Here is a 21,699-nt window from a genome sequence, read left to right as displayed (position 1 = left end):
CAAAGGATGCTTTATTATTTGGGTGTGAAATGCATGGTTGAGGTGAGCCTCGTCTGCCTGTCGTTAGTAATTAATGGATTCTCTACAGAATGCGTCTCCAGGTCACCTTGGATGTTGCCTTTGACTAAGTCATACTCTTTATGCTCCCTCCTGCCTTAAGTAGTTCCCTCTGACTTGTGCCTCTTGTTGAATCTAGTCTGAATATGTCGCATTTATTTTGCATCGCAAAAATACATTGAAAAGGAGACAAGCTACTGGTTGTCCAATATTGTCTGTCAAGCCCCCATCGAGGACAAGATTCTCCTGTTTTTTTAAGAAAGTGATATCTACTTATCTGTACTGTACTCAGAACTGAAACCAGCAAAATGCAACAAAATTGAGTGCAGTGGAGCATACAAACAGCAAATTCGTACATGTTGGCAGGTGTCCTTCCTGTCTCTCGCCCCCCCCACCCCCACCCCCCGCCCACTATTTGAACAGCACTGGGTTTAGCTGAGGAAACTAAGTTGAGCTGGTGGGTGGCTATTTGTGCCTTTTTGTGGACAAGCGTTCAATCAGCAACGTTGTGTACAGGACTGCGGTGTTGGTCTTAGCCTGCATGGACTAAAATGCCCCAGTTGGGGGCGCTGTTGACCCGAATGGAATTAAGTCACACATCCAAACATGCGCTTATCTTGGAGACCATGGCAGCAAACAACGTGTGTGGTGTTATGTGCTTGCTCATATGATATCAACCCTGCTTTTGTTGTGTTGGTAACCTCCCTCAAAATTAATTAATCCCAAATGTTGAGTATTATTTTGACATTTTGGAAGATGTTCATTGAGTAACCTTTTGACACCATTCCTTTGAGTCTTGTAGCTTCCATGAAATGAAACTGAAACTAAAGCTGTCTCAGTCACATTGAGTTATTATTTTCTATGGGTTCATAGAAAATGCAGCATGCATTCGTTCAACCTGTTGCAGAAGTAAAAACAAAAAAAAAGAGCTGGTCCTCATATTTCGGCTTTTTACAGTATTGGTTTCTCTCACAGCATTCATGAAAATTATTTGTTTTTTTGGCATCTGAAATAAAACATGGCGTTGAAATGATGTTGTGTTTTGTGCAACAAAACAGCAGCAGACAGATGAATCATACGCTTAAACGGAAAGCGTTTTATTACCACAAGAGGGCGCACAACTTTGAAGATATATAATGCTCCTCGGTACTCTTAATGTGCTTTGGATGACGACCCATGAACGTACCAAACATTTGATTTAGCAGAGAATACATGCTTTTCCCACCGTTATGAATATAGGCACTGTTGGTAGCTCACTTGTACATTCTTGGACAAAAATAAGCAGAGGCGGTTCTAAGCTATGGGCATATGGGCAAATTGCCCAGGGCGGCATTCTTGGAGGGGGAAAGGAAAAATCTAATACTCAAAATTTAACTTAAAACAGTAATTGCTAAAAAAAAAAAGCATGTTTTATTTCATTCATTTTCTACCGCTTTTCCTCATGAGGGTCGCGGGGGATGCTGGAGCCTATCCCAACCGTCTTTGGGCGAGAGGCAAACAACCATTCACACTCACATTCATACCTATGGACAATTTGTAGCCACCAATTAATTAACCTAGCATGTTTTTGGAATGTGGGAGGAAACCCACGCATGCACGGGGAGAACATGCAAACTCCACACAGAGATAGCCGAGGGTGGAATTGAGCCCTGGTCTCCTAGCTGTGAGGTCTGCGCGCTAACCACTAGACCGCCGTGCCGCCCGTTAATATAACATATTAATGATATTGTTGCATGTTGGCCACACAGGAGATTGGGTAGACCTTGGTTCGAATCTCTGCTTGGGCATCCCTGTCACAGAGTTGATCCGCCCAGGGTGTCAATCAAGCCAGAACCGTCACTGGAAATAAGTCTCAGTAGAAAACGTTTTACAGTGCAATCACAAAGACGTAGTAAATGATGGCAGTCTGCAGGCACCTTCCTAAATGTATTCATTGCTCCATATTATTGCCTATAATGACCACAGGAAGCAGATGCACTCGCGGAAGGAAGTAAATAGGCTTGCGCTGATTACATACTAGCAGTAGGAACAATTATGCATCTGCAACCTTTCTTCAGTGCTCTTCAGCGGTCCTGGTGTATCCATGTCACTTTGTCATCCTTCTCGACAGTCCACAAAGTTCCCTTTTATCCAATAACAAATTTGAGCGTATTTGAGCGGCGTCATTCTCACGGCTACATTATATTCCTGAGACGCCCCTTGACGCTCCACCCACTGGTGTCCAGAAAACACACCTATGACTTTCCTCTCCCAGCGTCGCCGCCCCGCATCCCACATTCGGGCGTAAACCCCTGACCCGCTGGCCCCTGGCTGGGCATCACAGTGCTGGTACAGAAGGTCTGCTGTCTCTTCGCTGGCACGACAGAAACGGTACACCAGCTGACCTGGGCGGTCGTTGTCAAATCCTGAGAAATGAACCCGTCGCCCCGGGAGCCTCTGAGCAGGGGGGCTGACCCCTAAATTCATGTGGCGTCGTTTGTGAGCTTTCTTGAGTTCTAGAAGAGCGTAGTCATAGTCCATTCCAATGTCGTTGGCATTACCTTTAATCCATCCCTTGGGCACATGAGTGCGCTTGGCTCGGATCCACTGGAACTTCATTTTCTCAGAGACTCGAGGGGCATAGTTTGGACCGCCCTCGACATGATTGGTCAAGTTGGAGAGAAGGGTTGAGGCTTGAATATCTCCTTGTTTGGGTTTCAGAAAGCCGACTCTGAGCCTCTGGGCGCCCTTCACATAGTTTTTACCATCATGGACACAATGGGCAGCCGTTAGAACGTGACGGTCCCCCACCAAAGTACCAGAACAACCAGTGGACAGTTTGACAGCCACTGAAAAAGGATATTTTAGCACAAACTTCTGCCCAGCTATGCTGAAGCGCCCATCGTGACCAAAGATCTGACGCTTCCGTCTGACACGTGACGTCTTGCCTTTCCCGGACGACCCAAAGGAGTAAGCAGGACTCGTGTTGGACCCGAGGTTGTAACCGTATAGCCCGACAGCAGTCTCAGTGAGCTGACCGTCGGAATGGAGAGTCTCGTAGGCAAGAATTTGCCGCAGGTCCCAGTAGCCCGGCCGAGGGGCCCTCTTGTGGCATTCTGGGTCACAAGGAGAGGCGACATCTAGACGGGCTTGAGACAGGAAGCGTGGGGCTGGGCGACCTTCAGTTTGCTGTGGGAGAACTACTGGGACACGCTGAAGGATCCACTGGGGTCGTGAGAAGGAGAAAACATGGGGAAGGAAGAAGAGGAATAGAAGGGGGAGGAAAGGAGGGAACCTGTGGACGGGTCGGATAAAAACTCATCAGATGAATATCACAATGTTCACGCCCTTTCAATAAAACATCCGCATTCCCAAAAGCTGCATCATGGTCTTAAAATGAAGAAAACATTTCTTCTCAGAGTCTTCATCTGCATTGGAATTTGGCAGCTGCAAACATGCACTGTACTAAATGAGCAAATATGGCAGACAGGGGGGGCAAAGATCAAGTCTTAGGAGACTCTCATGGAAAATCCCCAAGTACCATAAGGGATTGGCCTTAAGCCTGCGGGAGGCACTCCATAATATTTTCATACACTGAATATAATTTGATGCTTTTTATAAATAAGACACTTGATCTCCTGCTGTGGTTGTATTTGGGAATAACATACAGTGTCGGGATGGCAACAATTAACATTATCACGGTGATATTTTACTGTCAATATATGTTTAATAGCAGGGGTCTCAAACATACGGCCCGCGGGCCAAATGTGGCCCGCAGGACACTAGTTTGAGGCCCCCGCCTTGATATGAAAGTTTAATGTTAGTGCGGCCCGTGCAAGTTTGATATGGATGCTGTATGGTATCATGTACCCAGAAAAAATTATTACGTTTGATTAATGTTCATTAAAGGTTAAATAACTGTTAATAGTTATCCTCCCTATCTGTGTGGAAGTGGTAAGTTTTTGGCTATTTAAGTTTAAAAGAAATAACTTGAAGGCTACCGTTTAGGTCGCTAACGCTCTAGTTTGCGAGTTAGCATGTGTCTCAAGACCCTGCAGTTGCGCAATATGTTGTAAATAAAAAGAGTATAAATGTGACTATAGTCGTGTTTTGTCATGTCTACAGGGCTCTAGTAATGCTTTGTTCATTTTAATCTGAAAAAAATAATTTGTCTACCCACCAACTACATGTGGTTTCTTAAGTTTTTATTACTTGCCGTTTTATTATTATTATATACGTATATTTAATTATTACTGATTGATTGATTTTCTTTATTCTTGATTTGTTTATTTATTTTTCATCTTATTTTGTGTAGAAAAATAAAAAGTAAGATATTTGAGAACAGTGGAATGTTTTATCAGAGCTTTTCTTGTAGAAAATTGGAACCAAAGCGAAGTTTAAACATTTTTTTTGTTTTTAATAAATGCGTTTTTTGTTTTTTTTTGGAAAACCTGATGCAGCCCAGTCTCACCCAGACCCTAGTTCCAGTGGCCCCCAGGTAAATTGAGTTTGAGACCCCTGTTTTACAGCCATTGTATTACATTTATTATGACGGCATTTGCACCTCTTTATATCAAAATATGGTAATGGTTTTATTTCATTTGAACATGCATCAGATTACAATTGAATGCATCACATAATCAGTTCCCAGTTCCACATGTCCAAAAGGAGTAGGAACAAGCAAAGCTTATTAAATCCTACCCCTCCATCTGGTACTTTTACAATCAGTAACTGTTACATTTGTTCACTTCCTGCTTTCCATCATACAGGTTAGGGTTGTTTTTTTTTTGTTTTTTTTAATAATGCACCTCGTACCGACGTAAAATATCAACTAAATATAAAGGTGATAAAATATCAACTAAATGTCTTACTTTTCTTTTCTGCACATTTGTAGTTACCTGAAGTACAAATATTAACTTATTTAGAAACTTTATTTATATAAGAAAAAAAGACAAGTCAGTCTATTGTAGTGCTTGACACGTAATATTTAGTTTCTTAAGCAGTATTTGATGACGTCAGAATATAATCATTAACTTTAAGCAGTAAATGTCCGACGTGACTTACCGTGATGATTCTTTGCTGGAGCACATTGTGTTTCCACTTCAAATCGCAACATGCAGAAGATAATCGGAAGTTTGCGTGTGGAAGCGATCTCGTCAAGTGGATCGGCTGTTTGACGGCGTGTTATTGGATATGATGCTGAGCTGATGCATTGAGTAAATCCATGACAGTCCTCAGGCTGCAGCACCGAGTCACAACACAGCGACTGGACCACGAAGGAGGAGGAAGATGACGGAGGAGGAGGTCTCGTGCATGAAAGATGTCACATCTGCACGTTAGGCGGCTCGGTCACGTGACACACACGTTTGTTGTGTGTTTCTGCTAAAGATGCAGTTCATTAATAACCTAAACCTAATAGTTATTCTAAAATAGTACAAATGGTAGGCAGGTTACATGCCAGTATTCACACTTTTTTATTGTTCACAATTATCAATATAACTTAATCTATGGGCTGCTCAGGCCTCACAGCTAGGAGACTAGAGTTCAATTCCATGTCTGTGTGGAGTTTACATGTTCTCCCTGTGCATGCGTGGGTTTTCTCCGGTTAATCCGGTTTCCTCCCACATTCCAAAAACATGCATGTTCGGTTAATGGTTGACTCCAAATTGTCCATAGGTATGAATGTGAGTGTGAATGGTTGTTTGTCTATATGTGCCCTGTGATTGGCTGGTGACCAGTCCAGGGTGTACCCCGCCTCTCGCCCAAAGACAGCTTGGATAGGCTCCAGTACCCCCCCTATAATATATTCACATCTGTATATCCACCAGTCATGATGTGCTATACATATCAGATTAAAATGAACAAAGCATTATTAGAGCCCTGTAGACATGACAAAACACGACTATAGTCACATTTATACTCTTTATTTACAACATATTGCGCAACTGCAGGGTCTTGAGACACATGCTAACTCGCAAACTAGAGAGCTAGCGACCTAAACGGTAGCCTTCAAGTTATTTCCTTTAAACTTAAAAAAGCCAAAAACTTACCACTTCCACACAGATAGGGAGGATAACTATTAACAGTTATTTAACCTTTAACATGAACATTAATCAAACGTAATAATTTTTTCTGGGTATATGATACCATACAGCATCCATATCAAACTTGCGCGGGCCGCACTAACATTAAACTTTCATATCAAGGCGGGGGCCTCAAACTAGTGTCCTGCGGGCCACATTTTGCCCGCGGGCCGCATGTTTGAGACCCCCTGCTCTACATCATTCTCATCAAATACTTCCATTTAAAACATGTAATGAAAGGAGACTCATTGCATGCATGGATGAAGACTGAGGAAGCCCCCACCCATCACTTTGTCTTCATCCACATTATAAAAAATAAACACATCAATTTCACTGCTGTGATACTCCAAAGTAGTGCATAAGTGATTAGATCATATCTCTTTTGTTAGAGCACTGGGTGGACCTGCTGGCTCAAACAGTGCTCTCAATAACCCCCACCCCCTCCCGTCCCACAACACAAAGTTACAATGAACACAAACACACACACACACCTCACTGGAAGTAAATTTGGGGCAGGAGGCTCTGCCAACTCTTCATCGTCCTCCTCTAATTAGCTGGCTAAACGTTGATACATTGAAGAGTTAAGCAAGGGAAGATGCTTTCCCCACATATGTAGCTGGGTGCTCATGATAATGATGTTTCTGTTGGAAATGGCTATGAAAGAGCTGGTGTGTTTGACTGTGCCTACTGTAGTCACGGAAACCCACATTCCCTGACTACTGTCCATGTTAATTATTAAATTCAACCCACTCCCATGCTTCTGGTCGCTGACACAATCAAACGTGTGTGGATGCCCTCATATATTTCCATCCACCGCCCATGTCGCCGTGTCCGCTCTGCTCTTTCTTTGTGTTTTCCCATTTGCGTCGATGAGCTTTTCATTTCTTTCCCCTGGCTCGTCCCTCCAGGCCACGGGACAGCTGCTTGGCTAAAACGGATTACCGCAGAGGACCCTTAAGACGTTCTTTGCTATGAAATGTTTGCAAACTTGGGCCAAGTTTAAAGCTCAATAGATTTCCAAGAGGAACAAACTACAAGATCATTCCCTTTCAATTCCTCATGTAGAAATATAAACACTGTCAGCTGCAGTTAGACACCACTTAGGATTCAAATTTACAACTTTATTTAAATAATAATGATAATAACACTACAGATAGATAGATGGATGGATGCATGGTTGGATGGATGGATGCATGGTTGGATGGATGGATGAATGGATGGATGGATGGATGGTTGGATGGATGGATGGACAGACGGATGGATGGATGGATGGAGAGATGGCCAGATAGATAGATAGATAGATGGATAGATGGATAGATGGATAGATAGATGGATGGATGGATGGATGGATGGATGGATGGATGGATGGATGGATGGAACGAACCCTGGTCTCCTAGCTGTGAGGTTCTTAGTTAGTTTTCCTTAAATGGCATGACATCATTCATACAGCACATACCATCACTGTCCAAATGTTTTATTCTTTGCAGGGTGGAATCGAACTTGGGTCTCCGTGCACCCTGCTGTAGTACAGTGATTCCCAAACATTTTACAGTCACATACCGTTCAGACATTTGACCTGAAGCCAATGATGCTTACTAGTGAAGATTCGTACCCGAATTAATTAAAGAAAAGTAGGCAGGTGCATACATTTGGGCCCCCCCAACAAAAAAATGACATCAATATTTAGTAGATCCTTCTTCCTGTAGCTTCCTGTAACCCATGTCTTGCCACCACCCTAATGAGGAGCAGTCATATGACTTGGTCAGCTGATGGTAGGTCCCCTCCTGATTCGCTGTCTGTGCTGCAAGGAAGCACTAAAGGGCCATCAGGTGCAGGTAATCAGCGGCTCCTGCTGTGGCTGATCAAAACGCTGCATGCTCACAACCCTCTTTTTGATATCCGTACCTACAGAACACAACTTTGAGGTAAGCCTTTCCATTTCAGCGGCCATGTCTGCGGCCGCTACATCTGTATGTAGTATGTATACTGTTAGCAGAGTTCTTTTACCCAACGTTAAACGTTAAACGCACATAACACACGGCACACGTTGTTCAGTGCTGAGTGAAGCACCCGCACACACGGGCTCACCTGTTTTATATTAATTAGAGCATGTGGGCAGTTCCCTAATCACAGTCACGTGATACCAAAATGAACAAATAAATCATAACATTTTAACAAACAAAATGAAATGAGAGCACATCAACACCCCCACTTGCTCACATTTTACAAGAATCATGTCAACATAAACTTCACAGGTTTTTCTTCTTTTTTTTTTTTTTTTCCAATGCTCACACAAAAATCATAAGTTCTGAGTTCATTAGTTGTTCATAGTCCATGGTTCATTCACCAAACATAAAGGTTTCAAAGTTCATCAACTTCAGCTTACTGGCTGGTTTCGTTAGGATGTCTGCAACCATTTCATTAGTTGGACAGTATTCCGATGTCACATCATCAGTTTGTAAAGTAGATCTCACAAAGTGGTATTTAATGTCCACATGCTTACATCTTTGCCTACGTACAGGGTTTTTGGCTAGAGCTATAGTGCCCTGGTTGTCCTCATAGACTAAACACCTGTATACCTGTCCATCAAAATACTTCAGAAGCTGTTTTAAATACAGACACTCTTGCATGGTCGCAGCTAAAGCCATATACTCAGCCTCACAAGTAGAGAGTGCAACTGTAGGTTGTCTTTTAGTTTTCCATGAAACAAATGGCCCATCTTTGTTCAGGCTGATACAGTAACCTGTCGTGCTTTTTCGATCAATATCAGCGGCCCAGTTGGCATCACTATAAGCATGGATTGTGTTTTCACCTTTGTGCTTTTTGAAACAAAGTTCTTTGTTTTGAGTACCTTTTAAGTATCTCAACACATGCTTTACCGTTGTCCATTGATCAGTAGGCGGTCTAGTGAAGTACTGAGATAGTTTACTCACTATAAAACTCAGGTCTGGCCTTGTACATGTTGCTAAGTATATTAAGCTCCCAACTGCCTCTCTGTATTTCCGCATCATCACTGTAGTCAAGTTTCTGTTCACAAGGGGTAGCTCTGGCTTTACAGTCTAACATGTCAAATCTCTTCAGTATTTTCTGTACATATTTGCATTGTGACATCATACTGTAAAGTGGGATGAATGCCACGTGAACTTTTACTGAGATCATGAAGGATGGCGGGCGGCACGGGAGTCTAGTGGTTAGCGCGCAGACCTCACAGCTAGGAGACCAGGGTTCAATTCCACCCTCGGCCATCTCTGTGTGGAGTTTGCATGTTCTCCCCGTGCACGTGTGGGTTTTCTCCAGGTACTTCGGTTTCCTCCCACATTCCAAAAACATGCTAGGTTAATTGGCGACTCCAAATTGTCCATAGGTATGAATGTGAGTGTGAATGGTTGTTTGTCTATATGTGCTCTGTGATTGGCTGGCGACCAGTCCAGGGTGTACCCCGCCCCACACCCGAAGACAGCTGGGATAGGCTCCAGCACTCCCCGTGACCCTCGTGAGGAAAAGCGGTAGAAAATGAATGAATGAATGAATGAATGAAGGATGCCATCTTGAATTGGATGTCAGAGTCAGTGGGGGTTTGTTTCATATACAAAACATGTCATACTCTAGAATTTTTGGGGCAAGAAAAACATTTCTTTGACATGACAATGTGGAACCATCCATTATAAATGTGTTTTTGTAAATGTTTCACAAAACCAGACAAGCTCCATATATTAGTGTGTAGTGTGAAAACACAAATTCCCATTTAAAGGAATGATTACTGAAATGTGAGTGACTTTCACCCCCCCACAGGAACTTGGACTTTGGACCATGTGTATGAGTATTTGGCATGACTCAACATGTGACTTCCTGGCTATTTGGAAAATGAGTCACAACTGATGAAGGATGCAGAACAACATTTAATGGAACAATATGTAGTGGTATACTGACTTGTTGGGGCGACTTCACTTTCTGTTGTTGCTATTGAGACCCTGATATACAGTATAATAATGGTGGACCTGCTTGGATACCTCACATGTTGGGTTGGTAATTAGGCACTGATGTTGTGTCTTTGAAGACGGTGTGTGTAATACTGAAGCTGTGTTTACATTGACTGACATCATAAAAAATTAAGTTTGCTTCATGTTAGTTATGTTTTATTTGACATTATTATTTATTTATTTATTTGACTCTAGTCCAACTACATGAAAAGTAAGGCTGAATGGGAAATAATTATTTATCGCCTGTTGAGTCTTGCACCGCAGATGGATGATTTTGCCCACACAGTAAAACCAAGTAAAAACATGTCTCGTTTATCATCAGAATTTTGTGTATTCAAAAACCTTGTCTGCTGCAAGGAGCTGTGACTCAGTGGCTGTGGTTGCTTCAAAACATGGTAATGGTAATGGTTTTATTTCATTTGAACATGCATCAGATTACAATTGAGTGCATCCCATAATCAGTTCACAGTTCCACATGTCCAAAAGGAGTAGGAAGAAGCAAAGCTTATTAAATCCTACCCCTCCATCTGGTACTTTTACAATCAGTAACTGTTACATTTGTTCACTTCCTGCTTTCCATAATACAGTTTAAGGTTTTTTTTTGTTTTTTTTTTTAGTAATGTACCTCGTACTGAAGTACGAGGTGATATGAGCATCCAATGACATAATGGGTACCATAGTAAGTGTCAATATAGTGATATATATAGCACATCATGACTGGTTCAAGACTCTTCATCCTTGTATTTAGCAAACATCAACTGCTTGTATTGTTTCTTGAATTGGCTCATCGTTGTGCATTGTTTGAGGTCCTTACTCAATCCATTCCATAGTTTGATTCCACATACTGAAATGCTATGGCTTTTTAACGTAGTCCTAGCATATAAGTGTTTTAAATTGAGTTCTTCCCTGAGATCATATTTCTCCTCTCTTGTAGAGAAGTATTGGATGACATTTTTAGGTAATTGGTTGTTTTTAGCCTTATGCATTATTTTAGCTGTTTAGCTGTAACTATATCAGCAAGTTGAAGTATTTGTGATTTTAGAAATAAGGAGTTAGTATGTTCTCTGTAGGCGGCATTATGAATTATCCTTACTGACCTTTTTTGCAGTACATTTAGCGAGTGAAGATTGCTTTTATAGGAATTACCCCATATTTCCCCCACAATAAGTCAGATATGGTAGAATTTTGTGCTTCAAAAACCTTGTCTGCTGCAAGGAGCTGTGACTCAGTGACTGTGGTTGCTTCCAAACACCTTTTGTGAAAAAATGTCTCAGTGAGTCAAATGTACTCTTCGTTGCAGTGGGAACATTTAAATAGCAGTAATTATCTTGAAGCCTTTTTACTCACTTTTTACTCCTATTTAGCTCAAACTGGGTGAAGACCTTGCATGACAGCAAAGTTGACTTTGTGTTAGGATGAGCATTTATTTTTTGTCACCTCACACTGTGTCACTCACATGACCTCAAACAATGACAGCTATTAGCTATTGGACTGCAGCTTTCCTGTTATGGAACTTATTCTTCCATGTGCTCATCAACCTCCGTGTGCTCAAAGGTCAAATTCTTCCTTCCTTGATGAAACGGTCGCACGCTGACACACATTTATACATGAAGTGTCAGCAGCCAAGGGAGACCTCAGAGCACACCGTTCACAACAATTATTCATCTTTTCACTTTTGATGTGATCAGCATAGCAGTGTTTGAGTTTGAGAGCGTGCAGTGTCGCAAATGTAATGACGGTGCTCAGGAATTTTGATTTTTAGGTCACTGAGCTGCAAGCTAATCAGCTCCATTCTTCTCTCAATTTCATCAGCCATGACCTGAATTGTGTTGCCAAACATCCTGTCAAATTCCTCCTAGCTTCAATAATTTATAGCCTCAGAATTTTACCAGTGCAGAGTTGTAGTGTGCTGGGACGGTCCCATTGGGTATTTTAAAATAATATAAAAATATATGGTGAAAGTAGCAATGGTCATAATTTAAAATGACTCCTCTCTTTTGCTTCCCCTCTCCTCTTCTGCCTGAGAATTTAAAGAAATGTTTTCCTTGGTTAGTACACTAGGTACTACATAGGGTGCAGTACATTTCAAATGTGCTTACAAACATTATACAGTCGTCCTGTGTTTAGTCTAGCATTATCAACTGGTTGCAGGCCCAACGGTGGTAATTAGGATTCATGTAACATTCACGCCTTTGACCAGAATTGTACGTATACAACCGCGATAGAGCGATGTAGCGATGTTCAAACCGCAAAGTAGCGTGGGATGACTGTATTCTGTTCTGACATTTTAGGCCACGACCTACTAGGTCATAAGTTATGTTTGATTTGAGCTCATAATGGTGGTTTGGCAAAGTTTAGCTACCATTCGCTATCATTGAATGTTCTCCGAGACTGCAGTTGTGTATGTGTACACACCACTGATGCTGTTGAGTGAAAGCTACACTGTCCTATTGTGTGGGTCAAAGGTTGACTATGAATTGGGACAAATATAGATATTTATTGGTAATGGTTTTATTTCATTTGAACATGCATCACATAATCAGTTCACAGTTCCACATGTCCAAAAGGAGTAGGAAGAAGCAAAGCTTAATAAATCCTACCCCTCCATCTGGTACTTTTACAATCAGTAACTGTTACATTTGTTCACTTCCTGCTTTCATAATATAGTTTAAGGTTTTTTTGTTTTTTTTTTAATAATGTACCTCATACCGAAGTACGAGGTGATATGACCATACAATAACATAATGGGTACCATAGTAAGTGTCAATATAGTGATATATACATTAAAGTCTTGTTATATCGATATTCTCGCGAGTCGGAAAAAATACCGATATAACTGGACTATCCATATATCCGATCCTGCGCCGAACTGCATTAAAAGTGGGCAATAATGCACTCGACATTGTTCTATAGTATAGAACAATGTCGAGCAGCTTAAATCAATCTTTGCTTAAGGATTTCAATACCAAAAAAGAACACGGCGAACGGCTGCTTCCAGTCAACTTTATTTTTCACACTTCCACCACCAGAGCACAGCACACACACCGATTCCCGCACTTCCTGGTTCACAGGTCATGCTCAACCCGCCCCACATAGCTGGCCAAACACATGCCTGCAACAGAAGAACCAACTGCGTTCGTGGTTTCTCTCATGTGTATAGATTCTATACAGGCATGTGTTATTACCCCATATTTCCACACAATAAGTAAGATATGGTAGAACCAGAGAGCAATAGAGCAATAAAGAATGGGGAGTGATTTCTGATTGAGAACAAATTTTGCTTTGTTCAATACTGAAAACTAATACTGAAACTATTTGTTCAAATACCTTGGATTCTGTGTCATTTTAAATGTAATGATCCAAAAGCAGACATGAGTGTGGTTAACACATTCTGGGTTTGAATTGTTCTGTGCTTGGTACACCGACTTCTTCCCCCATCCCCAAAACATGCATGGTATTTTTAATTGCAGAGTCTAACCAGTCCATGGTTGTGTAATAATAAGATAATGACTGGTGACCAGACAAAGGTTTACCGTGACGTTCACCTAAAGTCACCAGGAATCGACCCTGTGTTTGTGTCTGCTATCATTCCACCTCTTCCACAAAGAAACCCTTCCCCACACAACAAAATAATTTGCTGTAGTAATGCTGCATCGTGCACGGTTAAATTGTTCACAAACAGGAAGTGTGGAGCTTTTTGGGTTAATTAGATCTTCCGAGTGGGAAGCGGTGTACTCTGAGTAGGAGTCAAACCTGTGCGTCACGCTGACATAGGGGTTTTCCATGTTTTTACCACAGTGGGATTATTGTTCCTCTGTTTTTCTGTTGGTAAAGGCTCCAGCGGGAGCCAACTGTCTGAGTTGTGGATGGAGTCTTCCTGAAATCAGACTGGAACTGGATGACTACATGTATCAGGGAGTGGGGAACCTTTTGGAGTGGATCTGATTGCAACCTTTTCATTCAGGTCATTCATCAAGCTGTACACACACGTGAACAAACATGCACACTATAGGAGGAAACGGCCATCAGACGGTTTTTCTTAGCTTAAGGTCCGCGTGTAATTATATCATGTGAAGTGATGATCCCGGCCAGCACACATTGACACGCACGCTATCAACATTATAGTCCATCTGCAGCTGTTCCCATCCATCAAGACTCGGCTTATTACCAGGCGGACTCGTGATGATGTCCAGATTTAAGGGCGCGTGCACACACACACATTGACATCAACCATCAGACCTTTATCATGATCTTACAGCTGGATTGCATCGAACCCCCACCCACATAAGGTGTGATTATATTTCTGAAGTACTGCATTTTAAAAATATTTATATTGTTGGAAGCCGCAGTAAGAAAACACTCCTTTTACTCTCAGTAAAGCAAGAGCAAAGGGAATGGAGATAATGAACTGCATTAGAGTAAGAACTGATGACAGGATAAGTCTGGATTTAATTTGTGTGTGTGTGTGTGTGTGTGTGTGTGTGTTCTCTGGAGGGAGATAGTGAAAGGATAAGACATCTTTTTGGAAGTGTACATATTTGTAACATGTCCTCTGGTCTGAGACCCATGCAAATACCACAGGTGCTCATAAACACAGTCACACATACACTCTAAAAAGTACAAACACAACACTTTTGCTCACTTTTTTCATCATCTAAAAAGGTTTTCTCTGTAAACAAACGGCCTATCTCTCGCAAATCTGTCTACATCTGTGTTAGACATTCATGAATCATAATCTATCCACCTGACAGGTGTGGCATAACAAGAACTGATGAGACAGCATGATTATTGTACAGGCATGCCTTAGGTTGGCTACAATAAAAGGCTCCACAGTGTACACTTTAAATGTATTGAGGTGGTCTTCAAAATGATATAAATACTGTATATATACATCATAAAATGATATAATAATAAACACTTGTCGCTCCATCCACAATACGGGTGAATTTTGCTGTAATGATGACATGTTGAGTGCCAGACGCCCATTGTTGTGTCATTCATCCACAATCATCACCTCGTGTTGCAGCAAGATAATGCACGGCCCCAGTTTGAAAGGATTCCTGGAAGCTGATTGGTGTATAGGGTATTTGAGGCAAATTCCGTCACACACTGATTTGTTTTGGACCCCTCCATACCCCAAATATAGTTAAACTGCACAGTTAACTGCCCTCGGGTTCGATTCCCCCACATCTCTGTGTGGCGTTTGCATGTTCTCCCTGTTTATGCGTGGGTTTTCTCCGGGTACTCCGGTTTCCTCACATATTCCAAAAACATGCTAGGTTAATTGGTGACTCCAAATTGTCCATAGGTATGAATGTGAGTGTGAATGGTTGTTTGTCTATATGTGCCCTGTGATTGGCTGGCGTCCAGGGTGTACCCCGCCTATTGCCCCAAGACAGCTGGGATAGGCTCCATCACGCCCTCGACCCTCATAAGGAGCGGTACAGAAAACGGATGGAAATTGATTTTAGAGTGTCCTTTTATTGTAGCCAACCTATAAGCACACCTGTGTAATAATCCTGCTGTCCCATCAGCATGTTCATATGCCACACCTGTCAGGTGGATAGATTATGACTCATGAATGTCTAACACAGATGTAGACAGATTTGTCAACAATATTTGAGATAGATAGAACATTTAGGTGTTTGTTGAGTATAAGAACATTTATTTCGACTATAGAATAATTTCTTTTCGGAATGTAGTACGAGTCGTCTAATTCTGACAGTACTTTTGGACAATATAGTGATAATCACTTCAGCATGAGAGATACAAGAGTTTAACAGAAATCATATACAGGTTGTCCCTATTCTACCAACATATTCCAGAAAAAAGTGAATCCAAAGTTACACAGAACTTGAAAAACAGCATGATGCAGGACAGCATATCTTGTGAGACATCAGCTCAGTAAACATCCAAAAGATTAACTCTAAGCTTATTCTCTGGCTTGTTTTGTGACCTCACCACAGACAGCTATGAGTGAAGACAAGGAGTATGTGATGATGACCATAAAACAAAAAATGATTGCCAAGTAGCAGTAACAAAAAGTCTTGCAAAAGAATAAAAGAATGTTTATGCAAACAGACTCACCTCTTGATTTTACAGATTGGCTCTATATGTCATTAATTACTTTTATGATACATCCAAAAAAATCCACTGTTGCATGTTTATATATGTTGTGTTAAAATAGCAGATGTGGAAACATTAGGATGTAGCTTATGATCAGGAAGAGGAAGAGGATAGGTGGAGCCTTGAGTAGAAATACATTTTGCCAGGAAAATGTTTGTGACATGAGGTGCTTTTTGGGTGTGTGTGTGTACTTTTGTCAAGTCAAGTCAAGTTTATTTATATACTGCAGCCTCTTAATCACAAAAAAGTCTCAAAGGGCTTTACAAGCTGGCAACAATCCCTTAATCTGAGCAGAGCGGCAGTCAAACAAGCCAGGATTGCTATTAACTAAATGCTAAAGTGTAAAAATAAGTCTTAAGTTGGGACTTCAACATTAATATTAGCTGGTAGGGCATTGCCCGAATAGAAAAGGCTCTGGTTTTCGGTCCCGTTAAAAGACTGGCTTTTGAAACTCAACTTTGGAAGACCAGAAACAGAAAGTAGCACTATTCCTGCGTAATGGTAAATTGGGGATGGTGGGGGGACAACGCTGAATGATGCGCAGTCATTTAAAAGCAAGAGTCGTTTGTTTGATTTAAAAGCAGTGAGAGTCGTTTGTTTGATTGGTTAAGAATACACTCGGCTGTGTTGAACCCTCTCACACCTACTCTCCTCCATCTTTGCCACTTGCGCCGGTAGGAGGGATGGAGGCAAGGGTGCGCCGCGCTGTGCCAGGCTGCGCTGCTCATGAAATTTGAAAAGTGTGCTGGCCACACCCCATTGGCGCGGCGTAGGCGTGGCACATGGCAGGCCTATTATTTTATTATGTAAATTAATTATAGCCTTTTGTAGAGTGGGCCCAGGGGGAGGCTATCTGTAATCTGAGGGTTACGAACTGTGTCAAAGGAAGTCACTCTTTGATAAAAGAGGGCGAGGGGGCACCAGGAAGTCCCTTCAAACATGGCTGACCTCTCATTCAGTAGGTTATCTAGCATAGGTGCAACAAACCTTGCCAGAAGAATGGGTGTGTATGCTAACCCCCATACATGAAGGCGGCATCAGGGGAGAGACAAGAATGTCTCCTTCCTTTTACAATGTGATGGAGTCACCTTTGGCTAGCGTGTCTGAGCTAGTAGACCGTGTTGCAGTCGAGCTAACGAAAGGAATAAATCTGTTATGCGTCTGAACAGGCTCACTGTTGTTAACAAACCGCTTAGGGCTAATGCTAACCGGACTAGCAGGTTGGCTACAACTTACATTATCTGGTGGCCACCACATTGAAAGTTACAAAACTATCCTACTCTAGTTAGCGGACATGTCGCTCAAGCAGGGAAAGCCTCTCAGGTGGAAGGGTACAATTGGTGGACAAAGCCATACTCATGTCTAGTCAGTCAAAGTTTTGAGGAAACAAGAAGGGCTCCTGAAAAACACTGGTCCAAGTCAACAAGGCTAGTGTAAAGGTGTGAAAAAAACTCCACAAAAAAAATCAAAGGGGTTTTCATTTAATCTTCCTATAATTTGTGGTTGAAAGTAGGGCACTTTCGCTGCTCGGTGCTGTTGCACAGTGGCGCCACAGGGGGGCGTTGTGGCTTGGTTGTTGGGAAGGCCACACAAAGCGGTGAAGAAGAAATAAATAAACTGCTGTGTTGGAGAGAAGACCAACTGTTCCCGCTCTTTCATGTGTTTCAGGTTAGTGAAAAAGAAGTGTTTTTAAGTACACCACGATGTGTAGTATAGTCATGTAGAGTGACTTTTGATGCCTCTGTGCTGTATGTTAGTTGTTTATGTGAGAAAAGAAAGTCTGTGTATATACATGTGTATATTCGCTAATGCTAACAGGCCTAGCGGTGTGAACCGAAGCCTTTAGCACCCATTTTAGGTGCAAGTGAAGTCGATAAACAAAAGAATGAGTGAAGGAACAAAATGGATGTATATTTCAATGTATATTTTTCTTATATATATATATATTATCTTAATATGGCTATTTCCTGTCAATTAGCAGACCATGCTTGAATGGCTCCATGGTTGTAGTTGCGTAGAAGAAATTTTGTCAGTGAGCAGTAAAACTATATCTGTGTATTTCCCTAAGTCTAGTTTAGGGAGGTAACACTAGCTTGCTAGCGAGCGGCCAACACAGGAAGTATGTGTGAGGTGAAAAAGGCTGCGCACACACACGCTAACGTTCAGACATGTTGGGCCAAGGGAGAAGGCGTGGTGGCGATTTCTGGACTTTTGCCTTGCACTTTTTAGTGTTTTCATCACAGCAAAACAGCAGTTTTGCTTCAGATGCACGGAAAATGACTGGTCTTGATTGAGCGGATAAAAGACATAGGGCTTCATTTATCAACAGCTCTTACAGGTTTGCTTTGTGTGCCAAAAGTGAACAAATGTTACAAACCCTTTTTTGGAATTTTGCCCATCATTAACAATCTTTATGTAAAACATGAACACATATTTCTTTCCCTTTTCTGTGCATTATAACATGAGAAATAGAGTTAATTGGAGCTAGCTTACAATGCTGTCATTGGGATACACACATTTCGACTATGAAGCCCTCTAAAAAAAATCTAACAATTTTACAGCTTCTTTCCAAAGCGCATTCATACACATATTTATGCTAGTTCCTTCAAAAACAACAGTGGCTACAACACTTACTATGTCCAATCTCTTTGGGATGGCTGTGTCTTCCAGCACAAAACTTGTGCTACAGTCCTCAGGTCAAAAAATGCAAATGGCAAATGAGCATCTTAATTCTTTTTAGGGAATTTGAGAACTAGTTATCCACTCTTACGTCTGTCAATGACGCCAAAACTAGCGCTTAGCGATGCGTCATGTTGTTCTGCCAGATAAATATAATTTTTCATGCTAGCTGTTACAATAATAATATTGCTGTAGCTTGGTTAATATACAAGTCAGTTATGTAAATGGTACACAGTTTTTTTTGCATCAAAATAGGTATTTCCCATGACGCCGATTGCTAGCTAGCTCATATAAACTTGTTTTCGCGCACTAGAATGCTGTGAAAAATATATGGACAAAGGTGTAATTTTTGTTATTTTTTTGTAATAATAAAAAAATTTAATCATTTAGCTTGTAGCCGTGTTTAAACTTCTTCTTTCTTTTATTTGTATCCAGACATTAGACCAGAGTGCAGATTTTAGAGTGACTTTATCATTTTTATACAATAGATTTCCATCGGCAATAACTGAAGGATTGAGTGTGCGTGTGTTTTAGTAGGCTTGCATCTGGGTGGATCCTCAACTGGAGGATATTTCTCATTCCTAAAATATTTGTTTGTTTCTGTGCCATCAGTGTGTTTAGGAAATGACCAAAGTGGGGCCAAAGACACACACACACACACACACACATACAGTAACACAAGGTCCACAGCCAAGAGAATGTTGTCATGATGCTGCAACAACACCGCATTAACAATTTATTTAATGTAAACCACACACTAAATGAAACCATATCTCCTCTTGTTTTTATTGTCTGTCTTCCATTTAGTGTTTAACATGTACTGACTTTAATGGTTTCAACTTCCAGTGATTTGTGTCTTCCAGTGATTTCTGTTTTCCTGCCTCCATCCTCTCACAGCTGCTGGGAGGCCCCACTGAGGCCCTCTTGTTTTACACCCGACCCAAACCAATGTACATCTCTATGTACTGTGGGGGCACTATCATATTCCACTACTGTATTTTAGGGTCAGCAATGGGACAATGATCCCTTAAAGTCCTAATAAAAGACACTGTGGTTTTGTCCCCTATGCAGTACTATAGTATATTAATGAAAAGCAGAAGGTAAACACAGTCTATATGTATGCTATTTGTATAACATATTATACGGTACTGTATATCACATCAAGGCAACCCAATGACTTCCATGGAACACACAATGAAAGCACATGACAGAAACCAGTAAAGTTTAAAAGTGATGTAAAACAACCCAAGCATGCATAATAATAAAAAACTGTCTGGTTTAAATAGTAGCTCTGACATCATATCCAAAGAATGTTTGCCAAAGCAGAAAATTACAGATTGCTGTGTTCTGTCTTGATCCCTTGATAATGTCCTTCAGCAGAGGTAGGGGCATTTCGGTGTTTTGCAAGTCTCAAGTAAGTATCAAGTTTTTAAGTTGTGGACAAAAAGCTACACACAATAACCAACACAGAAAGCTTTCTTGTTCTTCCAGAATCTGCACCTATTCAGCTCAATTTATTTGGATTTTGTGATTCCTGCAAAAATGGTCTGTTTTGATGCCAGCCTCCAGTCACGCCCAGTCTGCTGTGGTTGGTCACACTGCCGAGTTCCAGTTTGTGCCTCTAACTTTATAGGAGTTGATAAATGGTATAGGAGTCGATAATAAACAGCAATTCCGCCAACTCCCGAGTGCATAGAAAGACTTCCAGTTGTCCGGAAAAATCCACTTTGAACATACAGCCGTATGTGTTGGATCCTGAATCCAATCCGGAAGTAGAGACTGGACAGGCCAAAGTTTCTGTTGGTGCATGGATCTCTAATTCTCTAGACTGTTCTCTTTATTCGTCAAAAAACAAGATTAGATTTTAACATTACTTTAAAGAAAAGTATAATGAAAAAATATGCCAAATATATGATAATATATTGCAATCTAGTAATATAATTTGTACTATGTGACACTCTTCTGCACTCTGTATGTATACTACATGGCCCCGCCTCCACCTATACTGAGACAAACAGACTGCATGACTGCACAGCGCGCGAGTGGTTAGCGCGCAGACCTCACAACTAGGAGACCGGGGTTCAATTCCACCCTCGGCCATCTCTGTGTGGAATTTGCCACGTTCTCCAGGTACTCCGGTTTCCTCCCACATTCCAAAAACATGCTAGGTTAATTGGCAACTCCAAATTGTCCATAGGTATGAATGTGAGTGTGAATGGTTGTTTGTCTATAAAATGAATGAATTCATTCATTTTCTGCCGCTTTTCCTCACGAGGGTCGCGGGGGGGAGCTGGAGCCTATCCCAGCTGTCTTCGGGCGAGAGGCGGGGTACACCCTGGACTGGTGGCCAGCCAATCACAGGGCAAAATGAATGAATGAATGAATGTATTTAAATAAAAGAAAATGCCTCTCAGTATGATGCAGTGCACCACTACAAATTACTACCACAATAATCAACATAATGTTAAAGAATACCTCTTCGACCCTGTGTTTTTTATACATACAGTTCTCAGCAGGTTGTGTAAAAACATAATGATTCTAATGTTTATGTTGCCCTCTAGCGTCCGAATAGTTTAACGTGGCTTCCCTCGTATTTCAGACCACATTGAATTGTTGTAATGTAACATAAAAAAAGACAACCTTATCACTAAAAGCACGTAGACTGTTGTCATGGTTACCAGACCAATCCACGTGAATATGTATGCTAGATGATGTGTCCTTCATTGTATTCATTTTCGTAATAAATGCTCACATCACATATGGGCAATTTATTGTTTTGCATTCATTTAGTCATC

At 41.4% G+C, this 21,699-nt stretch overlaps 1 protein-coding gene across 1 annotated transcript; it reads right to left on the bottom strand.

The window, feature by feature from the left end:
* Positions 1–1,640: 1,640 nt before the first annotated feature.
* LOC131139603 (serine protease 23-like) lies at positions 1,641–5,347 on the bottom strand. The gene is made up of 2 exons (XM_058089349.2): positions 5,101–5,347; positions 1,641–3,331 (listed from the first exon to the last, which is right to left on the bottom strand). The coding sequence occupies exons 1-2, from the start codon at positions 5,124–5,126 to the stop codon at positions 2,152–2,154; spliced, it is 1,206 nt and encodes a 401-aa protein (XP_057945332.2). The 5' UTR covers positions 5,127–5,347; the 3' UTR covers positions 1,641–2,151.
* Between the last annotated feature and the right edge of the window lie 16,352 nt (positions 5,348–21,699).

The sequence above is a fragment of the Doryrhamphus excisus genome, linkage group LG13, assembly GCF_037039965.1.
Source record: "Doryrhamphus excisus strain RoL-2023G ecotype Guam linkage group LG13, RoL_Dexc_Guam_v1.1, whole genome shotgun sequence".
NCBI classification, from domain to species: domain Eukaryota; kingdom Metazoa; phylum Chordata; class Actinopteri; order Syngnathiformes; family Syngnathidae; genus Doryrhamphus; species Doryrhamphus excisus.
Note: the sequence above shows the minus strand (reverse complement) of the source record. Positions and strands in the feature narration are given on the sequence as shown.

Coding starts and splice junctions, on each gene's coding strand:
- LOC131139603 (XM_058089349.2), bottom strand. CDS start 5,126: ATGTGCTCCAGCAAAGAATCATCACG. Junction 3,332..5,100: donor TCCAGCAAAGAATCATCACG/GTAAGTCACGTC, acceptor ACCCGTCCACAG/GTTCCCTCCTTTCCTCCCCC.